The sequence below is a fragment of the Rattus norvegicus genome, chromosome 1, assembly GCF_036323735.1.
Source record: "Rattus norvegicus strain BN/NHsdMcwi chromosome 1, GRCr8, whole genome shotgun sequence".
Lineage (NCBI taxonomy): Eukaryota > Metazoa > Chordata > Mammalia > Rodentia > Muridae > Rattus > Rattus norvegicus.
This window is the reverse complement of record NC_086019.1, coordinates 269,649,668-269,666,119: the sequence shown is the minus strand read 5'-3', so window position 1 is coordinate 269,666,119 and position 16,452 is coordinate 269,649,668. Positions and strand designations below refer to the sequence as shown.

The 16,452-nt window shown below is 39.9% G+C and overlaps 1 protein-coding gene across 5 annotated transcripts in view; it reads left to right on the top strand.

Annotated features, from left to right (window-relative positions):
- Nucleotides 1–13,764, top strand: part of Cacul1 (CDK2-associated, cullin domain 1) — a 59,910-nt gene extending 46,146 nt beyond the window's left edge. For 2 of the 5 annotated variants that reach the window (NM_001014248.2, NM_001416001.1), the window contains 3 exons: nucleotides 2,517–2,655; nucleotides 9,036–9,079; nucleotides 9,451–13,764. In NM_001014248.2, coding sequence (NP_001014270.1) covers nucleotides 2,517–2,655; nucleotides 9,036–9,079; nucleotides 9,451–9,491 — 224 coding nt within the window. In that variant the 3' untranslated portion in view covers nucleotides 9,492–13,764. The remainder of the gene's footprint in view (nucleotides 1–2,516; nucleotides 2,656–9,035; nucleotides 9,080–9,450) is intronic. The other 3 variants (XM_039085812.2, XM_039085806.2, XM_063270019.1) reach the window with 2 other exon arrangements.
- The last annotated feature ends 2,688 nt before the right edge of the window (nucleotides 13,765–16,452 follow it).

Below are 16,452 nucleotides of genomic sequence, written 5' to 3'. Positions count from 1 at the left end.
AGGGAGGGTTAGATGCAAAGCGATAAGAGCCTGTAGTTGTCTTCCTGCTATCTAGCCATTATATAACATGTCCATAGGGGAAGTTTTAGAAATTTCAATGCAAAACATTGTCCTACGGTCAGTAAACACAAAGGATGCTTTAAAAACAAGCAAAAACAAACAAGCATACCAGAAATTACTGATCTGTGAAATTTGGTTATCTAGAGATTCAAAGAAATAAAATGTGAATGAAGGATGTTCATCAATAGTAATAACAATGATCAACATTTTAGCTGTAGTTACTCACCACTTGAATTTCATGATTATTCTAGTGAACCCATAACTGATGGTAATTAGTTTAAAAGACACTTTAAAATTTGGCTTGCTAAAATAAGAACCAAGTGAAACTGGTTAGTAAGGAAGTAGAGTCAAGAAATAGTCTTTCTGAGACCGCTATAAAATGATCGGTGACATGTGATGTTCATGTTTATGTAACTTTGGCTTTGGTCTTAAGCTGTATTCTTTGTTACTTTTAACAGATCATTTGTATAAAATAATTGTATAACGTTGCAAAAATAATTTACTACATGTTCTAGTAAGCTGGTATTTTTCTTTTAGTTTTTCTAATATTTGAATTTCATTTTTATAGTGTTATTAAAATGCCTCTTGAATATTTTTTGTATACTAGGTTATGGATGATGTCTTTCTTTTATGTTGGAAGTCTTCCCAGTGTAATATGACAAAATCTGCTTTCTAAGGAGGCAGGTTTATTAGTCATGGCCTTTTAGATATGCAACAAAATTGCAGAATAAAGCTATTATCACTGTGGGCAGAAAAAAAATGTAGGTGCCTGTTTATCTAAATGCTGTGTTATCCAGGTTGGACTCTTGAATAAGATTTATATATACGCTTTGTGAGGAAAATTCTGTGTTTGAGAATTGTTCTTTTCAAAAGATGAATTTTATCACAGACTAACCTTTTGCTGCCCTAGGTGCTTTCAGAGAAGTTATTAAACATGTTTTGACATTTCCATGTCTTGGCAGTACCCATTATGTTCCTGGCCTAGTAAAATTCTAGGCACCTGACAGATAAAGGTTGGAATATTTCAAAGCTGAATTTTAAGTAGAGAAGTATTTCTGTCACAGGTGTCCTTGATGTTAGCCTTTCTATGCCACAGTTGAGTCTCCTTGGGAGGTTTTCAACCTTAGATTCCTGCCCCGACCCACTGGCAGTTTGAGTTTTTAGGAACTCAACTAGAACCAGCTTCAGCTGTCCTACCCTGCTCTTTTTCATCTACTGTATACACTTTTGTTCCTTTATCTTTATTTTAATGACTAGAATTCACACCAACTGCTGGAAGGATTTGGTTTCTGTGCCTCAGATGATTGGCTAGTCATTACCCATAACCCCCTAATGACTTTATAACACCACATGCCAGAGAGGCACACCACTGAGCATTTGTCATGATGCTGTGCAGCAGAGGTATAGGCTGGCTTGCTCCACTCCCTACACTGCATGCTTCCTTAAATTTAGCTCTTCTCTAGTTCGACGTTTTTATTTTCCCTACTTTGTAACTTGCCATTGGCCCACCACTATACAGCATCAAAACTGTGTCCATTTCATATTGCAGCTTTTCAAGTGGGCGTTTGGGCTTACAGAGCATTAATGTATTCGTGGTTTTTTCAGTATAAACAGTCACACAGGTTAAAGGGGAATCTTGAAAGCCTTAATCTGAGATACTTGGAAAAGGCTGAGCAGAGCTCATGGAAAGCCTAGTCAGGAAAGCGAGGCATCAGTGCCATCCCTGAGTGGAGGATCAGTTTGCATGTGTATTAGACCTTGCATAATAAGTTTTAATATTTACAAGCCTATTTCATTCTCTGGGTTTTTTGGGTTTTTTTGTTTTTTGTTTTTTGTTTTTTCAAATAATCCAGTTTTACTCATCCCCGAACCTGACATTTTTGTCATGTCCATTGAAAAATATATTTCCATGACCCTCTCCTTTTTTATTTTCTATAGATTATTCTTTTGGTCTCATGATGACTACGCAACTTTTTTTTTTTTACCTTTATTGTTTTGCTCCCTCTCCTACATGGGGTTGTAATTCAATTGGGATTGGGAAGATTTTATTTCCAAAGCATCCACTGGTCCTCTGCCTCTTGCCTCTGAAGTGTGGTCTGGGCAGCTTTATTGTTTGGAGTAGGGCGCTCCCAGAGCTGGACTTCGTCAGGTGCTCCTCTCCTCTCCACATCCTTCCACTTGGAATTGCCTGGTCATCTCATTTGTGTTTTTGTACAGCTTTAGAATTTTTTTTTTTATAATATTTACTAAAAAGTTACAGATTCAGTTTTCTTGAATTAATAATGTAAAAATGTCCATTTTCTTTATAATTTTAGGTATATTTCTGTATGTTGATCAAAACAGAGCTACACTAGGTTTTATTATTTGGTTTAATTCAATTTTTTGTTATTTAAATAAACTTGCTTGTTTCATTTAAATTATCATTTCCTTGATGAATCATTTATTTTCCTTGACAGAATGGGTTCAGATGGCTCCGACATTGTTTTCTAAGTTTATTCCAAACATTCTGCCCCCAGCTGTGGAATCTGAACTTTCTGAGTACGCTGCCCAAGATCAAAAGCTTCAAAGAGAACTCATACAGAACGGTTTTACCAGGCAAGTTGGCTTTTCCTTAGTGACGATTTCTTGTTTCTCTAGGCTTCTGGCTTGGCGTGCTGCTGAGTGTCTTGGGCAGAGGAGTCCCTGAGAGCTGGGGTTGCAGGCTCCTTACTGTGGTGGAAGCGCTGGTTTCTGTGTGCATTTGAAGAATGGGTAGTTAGATGACAAGGCTCTTCTAGCTTAGAGTTTCTCACATTAATCCTGAGCACAACAAAAAACATTACTGAAACATTAAAATTAATTATTATGCATTTTTTCCACTAAACTTTCTTTCATGTTTTCTCTAAATCTAAATGTTCTTTAAAAGTAAAATATCTCTATAAATGTTCAGAAAATTTGCTTCCCTTGCTTTTGGAGTATGTTTTATTTTCTAAAATGTTTGCAATTCCTTATTGTGCCCATACTCCAGCAAAATCTGGAAAAGTATAGTTCTTTTTTCTTTTTTTCTTTTCGTTTTAATATTTAAGTTAAAATGAATTAGTATAAAAGTCAGGAAATCAGTCATTCAAGGATATACTAGTAACGTTTATTTTCATATTTTTTACGTTTAGTTATCTTACCTATCTTCTGGTATCTGAATACCTTCCTGATATTGAGGGAAATCATGAAAAAGACAGGGATGAACATTCTTCTAAACAATTCTAGTGCCAAACTGAATTTCAAGAAAACAAAAAAAAACCCTCCCAAAACTGCCTTTACCGGGATCGATTACTTAATCTGTTTTAGGTTAAGAAAGTTTTGTTGTTATTGTTCTGTGTTCTTTGTTGGTCCACAGATGATGAGGACGATGGTGATAGTGATGGTGATGATGATGATGATGGTGGTGATGATGGTGATGATTACTAAGATTTATTGCCTTTTTTTTGGTCATGGTAGCATCTTGTAGATATGAGGTAGTAGACCTCCCTCCCTTACACAGCTTGTATCAGAAATGTCAGTGCAGAGAGGTCGTGCTTCAAATGTGAGTGGACGGCTTTTCTTTGAGATTGAGGAGTCACTTATCTCCTGATATTATTAACTAGGGTATTTATGCACAGAGTGAAGCCATAGTGCTGTATTTTTGACAATTTCATGGGTGTCTTTAATGTATCTTAATCGTAGCCATCTCCCCATTATCTGCCATACTTCTCCCTTCCAACTTCACGTTCTCTTTTCATTTTGTTTCAGTAACTCAGAATCCAGTCAGTGCTGTCCATGTGTACATGGGTGAAGGTTTTACCTCCTGGGGTGTAGGTAACCTGCCAGCAGTCCCCTCCCCCCAAAAGTGACTTTGCCTCCCCAAGCATCCATCAACTGCCTCAGCTAGAGGTGGAACCTCAGGAATTTCTCCTTCACATATTCATCTTTAAATAATATAAGAATAAACAGTAATTCTTATTTCTACTTGTTGTCTACCTCAACCGATTAAGTAGCTATTATTACTAGATTTTTTTATTCTAGTATTTGTAATTATAGATACAAGGAAACATAAGTGTTCCTTTATTTATTCCCACCCAGCCCCGCCCCAAGTATTCTACTGTGTGTCAATTTAGATTGTTAGACATTTTACTTACTTCTTTTTTCTGGAGCTGGGGACCGAACCCAGAGCCTTGCGCTCGCTAGGCAAGCGCACTACCGCTGAGCTAAATCCCCAACCCCCGACATTTTACTTACTTAACAAGTTACCTCACTGGATCATAAGTAGTTTTTTGGTAATACAGAGTTGCAGCTGGCGAAACAAAAATAAGCCTAATTCAGTGTGTGTTGGATGTGTATTTCAGAAATAGCTTGGCTGGGTTGAGGGTAGATTTGATTGGAAGTGTGATTAATGCTGCCATTTTCAAACGCTCTAAATGGCCACTCCTGAGCCCTGGGGGTTCATCCGCAGGCTCTCCTGGCCCCATCTTGGAGACTAGAATAAGTGTGGAGCTGCTGGGTACATGACTCTGTCAGACTTGGGTTTGGAAGAGATGAATAGCTGACTCTGGACACTATCAGACAGTATTTCTTTTTCTTTAAAAGGACCACTGTAGTATTGTGCCCAAGGCCAACAGGGTCAGGGAACTGTCTTGGGCTTTGCTGTAAATTAGAATTTTTATTACTCATAATGGGATTCTTGAAAGCTTTTTTTAAAAAAATTAGGTAGTATTTTAAGATGTAGTAAAATTGAAATGTCTGTATCACACTTAATTGGGCCACTTTTATAATTAACACCCTGTTGCACCTCTATTGCAGGGCTTAGCTGTCCTGCCAGCATTTCAGTAATGACAGATGCTTCTAATAGGGTTTGAAGTTTATGGCCTTATACTAAGGTAGTCCCCCAGCTACTCTGTGAACTGTTCTAGCACTGTGGCTTGGCACTCCTATTCTGATTCAAGAGAAGTTCTGTCCCCTTATTTCCTGTTCCAGCTACTGGCTATCAGTCCTTTATTTTAACCAGTCAGCAGTATGACAATGTCAGAAATCTCTTAGGTTGCCTGACCTTCCTGTTTTGGGAAGGTAGGGAAGGATCGTATAGAAATGACAGTACCAACATAGTGTCAGTACCTAGCCCCCAGCCTCTGTAGTAATCAACAATTGAGAAAACAGAGACACCTTAAGACAGTGTAAGGAAGGTCACCCCAACACACATTTACTGTGAGGATTGTACTCTGCCTTATAAATAGTTCTCACAGATTCTTTGAACAGAATAGGCCCTACCAAAGGTAACCTAGAACTCATTCTTTAGGCTTGCTGTCACCTGTCAGAAAGGATGCCATGCTTAGCCTCTGTAGAAAGCCTATCTCTGCTTGTGTCATGGACCTTCTGTGTAATGCCCTGTCACTCTAATGTTCCCATAGTCATTAGCTAGCTAGGATCATTTAGAGAAAACTTAGTTCACTAATGTGAAAGGGGAGAGAAACTCAAAACACACAGACTGTTAACACTTTTACTGCTTATTTGTCAGTTTTATTTCACCAGTGTTCTGAGCTCTGCATTTTGTATCAAAATCTTGAAATGTTTTTTACATAATATGCAATGTCTTCAGATCTGTCCTCTATAGTGGATCTTTAGGTATATGGAAATAGAAAGAAGACTAGAATAGACATAGTAAGCTAAAAGCATCGTAGCCCCCCCTTTAAATTTTTTATTAGATCTGTTTCTTTACTTACATTTCAAATGTTATTCCCTTTTCCAGTTTCCTATCCATAAGCTCCATCCCTTCCCCTCCCTTCCCCTCCCTTCCCCGTCCCCTATACGGGTATTCCCCCCATACTCTTTCAATCCTTCCTCTAATTCCCCCCAAGGGGGTCTTGTTCTCAGTTCAGTGGTTTGCTGCTAGCATTGACCTCTGTATTGGACATGCTCTGGATGTGTCTCTCAGGAGAGATCTATATCTGATCCCTTTCAGCATGCACTTTTAAGTTTCATCAATCCTATCTAGTTTTGGTGGCTGTATATATATGGGCCACATGTGGGGTTCCTTCAGTTGCTGCTTTAAACTTTGCTTCCATATCCCCTCCTATGGATATTTTTTTCCCCTTTTAAGAAGGAGTGGGAACATCCGTGTTTTGGTCATCCTCCTTGAGCTTCCTGTGGTCTGTGGATTGCATCTTGGGTAATTCGAGCTTTTGGGCTAATATCCACTTATCAATGAGTACATACCAAGTGTGTTTTTCTGTGATTGAGTTACCTCACTCAGGATGATATTTTCTAGGTCATTCCATTTGCCTATGAATTTCATGAAGTCATTATTTTTGATAGCTGAGTAGTACTCCACTGTGTAGATGTATCACATTTTTAAATCCATTCCTCTGTTGAAGGGCTAATATCCAAAATATACAAAGAACTTAAGAAGTTAGATTCCAGAGAGCCAAATAACCCTATTAAAAAACAGGGTACAGAGCTAAACAAAACATTCTCAGCTGAGGATTATCGAATGGCCAAAAAGCACCTAAAGAAATGTTCAACATCCTTAGTCATCAGGGAAATGCATATCAAAACAACCCTCAGATTCCACCTCACACCAGTTAGAATGGCTAAGATAAAAACTCAGGGGGTTGGGGATTTAGCTCAGTGCCAGCGCAAGGCCCTGGGTTTGGTCCTCAGCTCCGGAAAAACCTCGGGTGACAGCAGATGCTGGCGAGGATGTGGAGAAAGAGGAACACGCCTCCATTGTTGGTGGGATTACAGACTGGTACAACCATTCTGGAAATGAGTCTGGAGGTTCCTCAGAAAATTGGACATTGCACTACCTGAGGACCCAGCTATACCTCTCCTGGGCATATACCCAAAAGATGGCCCAACATACAACAAAGACCCATGCTCCACTATGTTCATAGCAGCCTTATTTATAATAGCCAGAAGCTGGAAAGAACCCAGATGCCCTTCAACAGAGGAATGGATACAGAAAATGTGATATGCCTTTCTCTCCTGTAACTGAATTGGTTGGGGAGAAGAAGCAGGTTGGTGTCGCTGTCAGAAATTACTCTGTGGAGAGTAAGCTTATTGGAAACAGAAAACAGAGGGCCTGGGCTAGAGTGACCATTAAGTCCTGACAAGCATCCCACAAATAAAATATTCCATCTGAGAAGAGGTGACCTCGGTTTCTGCAATACAGTAGTACCTTGTAAAGATACTGCTGTGTTTTGAGTCAAGATGGTGGCCCCTGTATGTGGCCTTTTTCATTTCATAGCTGAGGACAGTGTACAACTGGCAGACTTCACAAGTCAGGTATTCTCTTTGGCATCTACATCAGCTACTTTGTTCTGTCTGCTGTTTTTCATACCTGCATTTCAGCCTGTTACTTACCCATCTTCTATTTTTTTAACTGATGAGAAAGTAGGAATGGATGCTTTGTTGTAGAGGTCCCAGACATAAAGTTGTGCATCTTTGGTTTCAACAATGTATGTTGCTTGTCTGGCTTTGATAGGTCACAAAGTTGGATATCGTCATTTTAGGCTGTTCAGGGCTATTCCTGGAAAACACAATGGAATTTTTTCTAGATGCTCATTGTAAAGAATTTCAAGTACAAAATGTTAATGCTGTGAAGACAGAGAATGAAGTATGATGTGGTATTGGCCTTCAAGAGGATAACTGAGCTGAGGAGAAGAGAAAGAGAGCTCTGTGAATGCCTTGGGGAGAGAGTGGCAAACAAGAAAAAGATTACCAGCCCCAAAGTAAGCTGTAAAATGAGGTGGGAGAGACAGGCCAGAGCCATGACACTGGACTGGGAAATGAATCGGAATTGATTTTGAGCTAATGGAAAGCTATGATGGGTTTTAATCAGAGGTGCGAACTATCTTATACCTTTATATATGCTCACTGTTGCTCTTATCAAGCATAATAAATAGCAAGCCTGAAGATGTTCTGAGGATGGAGCTGGACACACACTGTATTGTGCATATGGTAAATTTCAGTATGTGTTTAATGATGAAGATGCTGGTCCTTCAGATCTCAGAAATCAGAGCTGCCTATAAATCCTGGGGCCACAGAGCTGGTATGATTTGCATCTTTGGAAAGAGGGAAGAATATATATGGAGAAGGAAAAGTGCTCTGTGACAGTATTCAGCAAAGCCAACAACAATGGCAACAATGGGTAGGAGAAAGGTCAGAAGAAGCTAAGAAAAGGGTTCAGGAAAGATGGATAAGTTGCACCCTTGGTTGATTGACAAGCAACTGGTGCCATTACTACTCATTGCTTAAGCATTGGAGTCCAAGTTAGTGTCTGGGAAGCCAGAAGTGGGATTCATGGGAGGCTTATGGCCCATTCACAACCACTCTTTTTTTTTTTTTTTTTTTTGGTTCTTTTTTTTCCGGAGCTGGGGACCGAACCCAGGGCCTTGCGCTTCCTAGGCAAGCGCTTTACCACTGAGCTAAATCCCCAATCCCCTCACAACCACTCTTAACTGTAGTACAGACCTTGACCACCACTAGGCTGGGCATTGTATGTGAAGATTTGTTTTCCACCACAAAAGTCAGTCTTCAAGCACCATAGATTAGGACTTCCAAAGGCTTTGAGATTCTCAAAGTCTCATTTGGGGACTTGAGGGGAAGATTTTTAACCACCGTTTGATATTTAAAGTTTTGCTAGTTGATGCAGGTTACTAAGGATATTGTTAGCAGAATCCTGAGTTGTTTTCAAAAACATGTTAGTTTGCACCTGTTTCTAGTACTCAGTGCAAAACATCTTTATAGATGATCCTTCATCTAATAACTTTCTATATTTAACAGATATATACACCCTTGAGCTAAGAACACGCAGGGTAAAAAGAGTCAGCTGGTGTTCAGTGTTCAGGCTGTTGGGTTAAAACCTTAAGCATTTGCTGTTTGTACTATCATGAACATTAGTTTATTGCTTCTGGTGTTGTGGTAGACCAGTCAGCTCTGTTGACTGCTTTCTCTTTTCTTATCCCCAGAGGTGACCAGTCCCGGAAGAGAGCTGGAGATGAGTTGGCTTACAGTGAGTGATAATGCTTTTCCTGTTTCGATGGGATCGTGATGTGGGCCAGCTTCTAGGGCTTAATAATGGAGACCATGTGGTTAGAGGTATAGTCTAGATGGCCCAGCTTGGTCTGTGGAGTTGGGGTCATTCATTCCTTGGGCTTATTAAGCAGGTGCCAAGAGACCACCCAGATTCTTTAATCATACTCAGGAATGAGGTAATGCCCCAAGATCAGTTCTGGTGATATTGGTTCGTTTTCACTTATCTCAGAACTGTGTTGTTTTTTTAAAATAAACACACCAGGGGATAGAGATCAGGAGGAAAATGGACTTGCATTTACAGAGTGCTCTCTGTTCCTCATGGTTTTTCTTCTTCTGACTTCTTTTCAGACAGTCCATCCGCTTGTGCAAGTTCCAGAGGGTATAGATAGTGACTGTTGAACTACGTTTCTCCCGAGAGAAGACACACTGGAGCTACAGAAACTGTTCCAGGCACAGTGGGGCCTGCACCACTCAGGAGCTCTGTCAGAGGCTGTTCTCAGAGAGGATACCGGACTTCTTTCTTTGATTTTCAGTTTTTAAAAACAAGAACTAACAAAAACAATTGCTGCTAGACTGGGGGGTGATTTGAAGTGGGACAATCTTTTAATCTACAGAGCAAGTGTCTTGGAGAGCGGCCGTTGCTAAAGGGAAGCTCAACATTTGAATCAGCTTCCTCCAGAAATACAAGAACGAAAGAATCTTTTTTTTTTTAAAGCCCTCGTCTTGTTCATTTGTGGACTTGGAACATGGTGTCACATGTCAAGATATCTTTGCTTTAAAACCAAGCAGATATTACAATACAGTGTTTTCACCCATTCCCCAAACAATCTGTTTTAAATTCAGATTGGTCTATGTTTAGCAATTAGTCTTGTGGAGGAAAATGCTAACTGCTTTCACTATCACTTTCCCTGTCAATTCCCGTTTTCAACTGTGTGCCTTGAGCTCTGTGCACTTTGCAGCTATGTGACCATGTCATCAATCTCACGATGCTTCAAACTGGCCCACCAAAGCCTCTGTATGGCTTTGTGTTTGTAGCAGAACCTGATTGAGAAAATGGAAGCACTAGAGGCTGGTCAGAATTCACCTGGCTGTCCCAGCTCTCCTGGGGACCAACTCTTACTGAGTGGTTTCCATTCTGCTATCCCCTCATCTGATCTCAGCTTCAAGTGGGGTGGAGCCCTGGGTTAGGGCTATGATACTGTAGAGATTGCCCAACAGAGGGGGTTGCTCCCTTGGTCCCTCTCTGGATGAATGGTTTTAAAGCCAACTATGGTCCATCTCATTTTATTGGGTGTATTTAATACGAAAAAAGGTCAGCTCTACCCTGCATCTCGTAAACATCATGTTTGATATCAAGTGCAACAGGGAGAGTTTGCACTGTTGTTTGAAGGCTCCTTTCAGCTGTGGTAAAGTTGTATTACCCGTTTCCTACACCAACTGTGCTCTTTAGTTCTTCACAAAAGTCTGAAGCTTATCCAGTTGTTTTTCAGTAATAACAAAACTAGACATAGCAAGGAAAAAGTATTTTTCTTCTCAATTTTGCTTGAATGTGAAGTGAGCATTAGCTTTGTGCTACCAGGCTCCATCAGACAGTGATGCTGACCATTTAGAGAATGCACCTAATGCTACTGCTACCAATTCAGTGGGCAGTAGAGTTAGAAGTGGAACACCAGGGACAAGAACATTACCCAGTAGCAGTCCTGTGTTTGTAAACAATGTTCCAGGGGAGGAATAGTTAAGGGTTGACAGCTTGATTCTTTCAGGTACTTGTCTGCAGTTGGTAGAGTTTATGGGGGGTTTAATTGGCTCATTCCATTTGGGTTACATTGAAAAACCCTGAGTAGGGACAAGTGGGCTCTTATGGTCTGTATAGCTTTTTCTGCTCTAATGTCAAGGGAAATTTTTCATTTTATCAAAAAACCCAGTTTACTTTTCTGATGGAATGCTCACCACAAAGTTGTAAATATCATTTGGAAGTGGTTTCTTCTACCCAGCTTTAATATTTTTGACAATAGTAAAGTTGGAGCATTTCTTGAAACATAATAGTTTCAAGAATAGTTCATAATAGTTGAAACATAGTGGTTCCGTGTCTTAATTATGCCCTCCTGCTCCCCCAGGAGAGAGTGCTCTTCTTTCTCTCCAAAAGAACTTTCCCTATAAAAGCATTATATTAAATAAATTGGCATTAAAGTGGGTGCTTTTGTGTTAGTAACTCAAAGTTAGTCATACTCATTCTGCATTAGCACAAAATAGGCAGAGGAAAGCCTCTGAAATTCTCATTCTCAGAGTCAAAGCCTAGCACCACTTTGCTGGTACTGAAAGGCATGGGGAAAATGAGTGTGCTCCTGAGGACTGTGTCCTGGTGGTTTAGCAAGGCTTTACAGTTTGTAAACTTCAGGTGAAATTGACACTTCTTGTTAATTGAAGTCTTTACAGAAGTCTTAATCTCCAACTACGAGGAAATAAAATCTGTTCTGCCTCATTTTGTATTTCCTGGAAATATTTTCTTTTCAAGTGTACTTGTGCTCTTACCAGTACAGTTTTTCTACCCCTGCTGAGGACTGTTTTTCTCAATCAGATCCTTAACAGTCAAATGGTATAGATCAGTTAGTCACTGTAATATAGTTGATTTGGCTAGATGGCTAGTATGGTTTTATTTGCCTAAAAGTAGGCCTTTTAAAAAAAAAGAAAACCAGGTGGGTTATCTTCAAGTGATGGTTTAAAAAGTAAACGGATGATAGTGTTGAGAGACCATGCTCATTTTAAAGGTTGACCTTATGCTTAGATTATCTGGTGACCTGCTATCATAACTGCACCCTGACCTGACAAGAATCATTTTCCTGGGGGCAGAAAGTAGAATTTAGTGGCACCTAAGCAGGGTTAGCAAGAAGAAACTCTAACTTGCATTCACAATTAGTAATGATACAGTGCATTACTAAAACTTCTCAGTCTTTTATTACAAGTCACCTGTTCCCCTGTTTGCTAGAATGAAGTTGGTTTGAGTGTTGGTGAGACTGCAGAGGAATGGATGTCCCTGGTCATGACACTGCATGTCTCAGACCTGTCTAGCTGCTGCCCCCCTGTCGTTTACTTTCTGTCAGGTTGCAGATTTGCACACGTGAATGATTCCTCAGGAACAGTTTGCACACTCCTCACCTCAATATAGTCTGTACAGACCAAACAGCATCTAAGGTTATCAGCACAAGAGGGTTCATACACCTACTAGCAGAGGCCATGTGAGCTTGCAGGCAACTGGTTTCTGCAGGTAATGGGAAGAGGAGCACATAGTGTTTGTTTAAATGACCTCCCAATTCTCGCTGTAAACCAGAGTAAGAAACCTTCCAGATGGTGTATTGGGGCTGTGGTTTTTGTCTGTTTTTTCCTCTTTTCTGTTTTTCCTCATATATGCAAGAGGAATTGCCCAGGAGCTAAGATTCATCTGTTTATTAAGCTCTGTCCTTAAGCATTATTCAATGAAGTACACTAATCTGAGATAATAAGAAACAACTAAAAAGCAAAACAAAAACTGCATTCGGTATCCATCTGTTAGAGTTCATTTTTTAGTGTGTTCTTGAGCTTTTTAGCTTGGAATATTTATTTTTATCCAAGTGTAGGGCTCTTAAGAGGGGGGACGTTAAAATTCAAGGTTGGAATGTGACACCCTTAACTGACATCTGGAAGAAGTATTGACCTTTTCTGTTGGTGACTGCTTTTAGTAATACTGTGTAAAATGTTCGTTTTTACCAGAGGTTCAAGCAGAAGTCATAGGGGTTCATAGAGAAGTGGCTCTTCTGTGCTTTTGTTATCGTGTAGAAATTTTCCTTGGTTTCTGACCCCTAGACTATTTGGAAGGAGGTGCTTATTCTTTTCCAAAGGAAATGCTCCCTCTCTGGTCCCCTGCTGCTTAGCTGCAGTCACTGCCTCCTTCCTCCTGCACTAGCTGGCACCTTAATTTAAACCTCCTTCCTGAGCCAGGGATGGGTCTGCCTCCTGGGTGCAGGACCTGTTACTTTACAGGACCAATGTCTGCCATGAAGATCTTCATTTTAGGCCTGATTCCAGTGTTAGAAGAGTGCTGCTGGATTATACCCAGGGAAGTTGTCAACACGGCTCTTGGGTTGAGTGATTTGTTAAAAAAAAAAAAAAGAAGATAAATACTTTGGTTCTTACATGTTTAAATACTGTGATTGTACTAAATTCAGTGAGACTGGGTATTCTCTTAAAGGTGGCAGTGTTCTTGGTTCTTAGTCTTACGTCAGTGTTAACAGCCATCAATTTTCAGAGAAATTACTTACTTAAACATCAAGTCCTGGGAAATTGGCTCAAACAAATGCTTATACAAAATTTGGAGATCATGTGCAGGCTAACGGAGTTTGCCGCCCACCAGCATAGCAGAGTAAATGAAGCATTGCTGTCTGTTCTCCAGACCATTTGTCATAAGAAATGGTAGATCTGGCACTGTCCTTCACAGCTTACTTAAAGAACATGACTGAAGCACTTCCTGCGCTGGGGTACAAAGCTGTTGGCCTGGGCTCTCTCCTTATAAACATGGTGGATTCTGAATCACTCCTCTGTATTAGGTGTATATTCTCACTCTAAAGTATTGTGGTTAATGAAAAATAAATCTTGTACAGATGTCATTAAACTTGCTTTTTAAGTTTTGTGCAGGTGTCCCTGGACTTCATTCCTGGTTTACTGTTGTAACATGGACGATCAGTTCCACTTACAGGGTGCTCTGTCACATGGTGGCTACAGCTCAGATACAGTCCTGACCACTGTATCCGTGACTACAAAACTTTTACAGTGCTGTAGGCACAATAGTATGTTTATAGATATGAACCATGGGTGTCTGTTTTGTGTATAGGTATATAGTGCATAGTATGAGTGTACTGTGGGTGTATCTAAGCCTGCTGTAGGTGATATGGTATGTGTGCGCATATTCACGGTGGGTGTATATAGTGTGTATGTACATGTACTGTAGATACAGTGTATAGCATGTAGACATGAATGTACTGTAAGTGTAGTGTGTGTACATGCACAGTAGGCATACATGGTGTGTGTATTCAGTGTGCTTTGGCATACATAGTGTGAGTGTACATATTTGCTAAAGGCATATATAGTGTACATGATTTCCTTGGTGGAGGGACCCAGAAGCTCATAAGCACTTGATAACATTTTGACTGTTGTAAACATCTCATTTCCTTTGGTTTAATATGTGAGTCCAGTCCAAAGACCACAAGACTTGTTTTAAATATAATTTAAAATCTCATGTGTAAGTGTAAACTGATGAAAGAAGAAAAATTAGAAGGAACTTGCTGTACCAGAAAGATACATCACATTTTTCATAAGTGTTATTAAATTTAAAATAGTGTAAATATAGACGGGTTAATAGGAAATGGGTAAAAATATGAATGAAGGCATACATTAACAATGGCTTTTAAGAGTTATTCTGGCCACGAGACACTGTTCATTGAAAACTGTTGAAGAAAATTGAATTGATTGTTGTCATCCCATTCATCAAAGAAAGCTCAGATGGACTAAAAATTAAATTTATAAACAGCACAAAAAAGTATGACTCCCTATCTCCAGGAATTTAGTTTTTTTTAGATCACTTGTGAGACACAGTGCTGCAGACATTTTATCTGTCTTTGTGCTCTGTAGATATTCAGTGTGTGTACTTGTGGATAATTTTAAAATTTTTAATTTTTATGTATGTGTGGCCTGTACGAATTTATATGTACCATGTGCATACACTAATCTAGACCTAGGGCATCAGTTCTCAACCTGTGGGTTGTCAGGGGTCAAATGACCTTTTAACAGGGATGGCATATCAAAAATCCCTGATCAGATATTTATATTATGATTCATAACAGCAAAATTATAATTATAAAGTAACAATGAAAGTGGTTTTATAGTTGGGGGTCACCATAGCATGAGCTGCATTCAAGGATGGCAGCTTTAGGAAGGTTGAGAACTGATAATGCCCAGGCTGTCACAGTACCAAGAACCTAGTGTAGGCCTGCGGGATTTAAAAACAACACACAGACATTGTGTTAAGAGAGAATGCCAAAGTTTTACTGAGCTTTACAATACATATACCCCAACCACAGGGTGGAGATTAACTCCTGGGAAGCACAATAGAGAAAGTGAGTTTGCATTCTCAGCAGGAAAACAAACCAAAACCAAAAGCTTACATCAAAGATGTTCAGTCCAGGTGTTACTCCTCAAGACCAAATAGAAAGGCCAGGATGTTCCTCCAAAAGAACAAAGGCTTTCACGTGCACCAGGAAGGCTCAGTAGGGGAAAACCCCTGAACTAGAGTTACAAATTGATGATGTGCTGGGAACCAAACCCAGGTCCTCTGTAAAAGGCATATTCACTGGACGCAGAGCCATCTACCCTGCCCCAAATTGGCTAAATGTGCTTTTATACTCTTACAAGACAGAAAAGAAAACATTTAAACTATTTTTTGGTAGAATTTGTATCTTTTAAAACTTTTCTCTATTAAAAAAAAAAAAGAATCCCCCCACCTTTTTTTTTTTTTAATTTGTTGTTTCTTGAGACAGAATTTCTCTGTGTATATCCTGACTGTCCTGGAACTCACTCTAAAACTTCAGAGTCAGATCCACCTGCCTCTGCCTCCCAAGTGCTAGGATTAAAAGAATGGGGGTTGGGGGGAGCTTTTAAGTAAGAGACATGCAATTGGAAGGTGATTTGAGGCTGCAGTGATCACCCACTAATGTTTGCTATGTATGTGTGAAAACCAAAGTTTGAATCCTAGGGAACATGAATGCTATATGCTAGCTAGCAAGATGGGAGGTATGGACAGAATATCTGGAAGCTTGATGGCCAGTTAACCTGACATTGGGGTGGTAAACAGAGACCATTTCCCAAAAAAGGTGGAAGACCAGGAACTGCACCCAAGATTGTCCCCTGATCACTAAACTATTGCATTTGTTCACAGGAATGCATTTGGACATTTATACACAATATTTTATAAACTTTATGTCTTTAGTTAGGGTTAGCATTACTTGATGAAATACCATGACCAAAAGCTGGTTGGTGTTTTATAACATGTTTTCTTGGAGCCTTTAATCCCAGCAGAGGCAGGTGGATTTCTGAGTTTGAAGCCAGCCTAGTCTACATATCAAATTACAGGACAGTTGGGACTACAGAGAAGCCCTGTCTCTGGGCGGGGGTAGGGGTGTTGGGGGTGGGACACAACTGGGACAGGGACCTGAAAACAACAAAACCATTCTATCCTGCAGGGAGGCTCTCTAAAAAAGGTGAAGAACTCATCAAAATAGCTTCAGGAAGTCCCTAAAACTGACCAGATTCCCCTACCTAGGT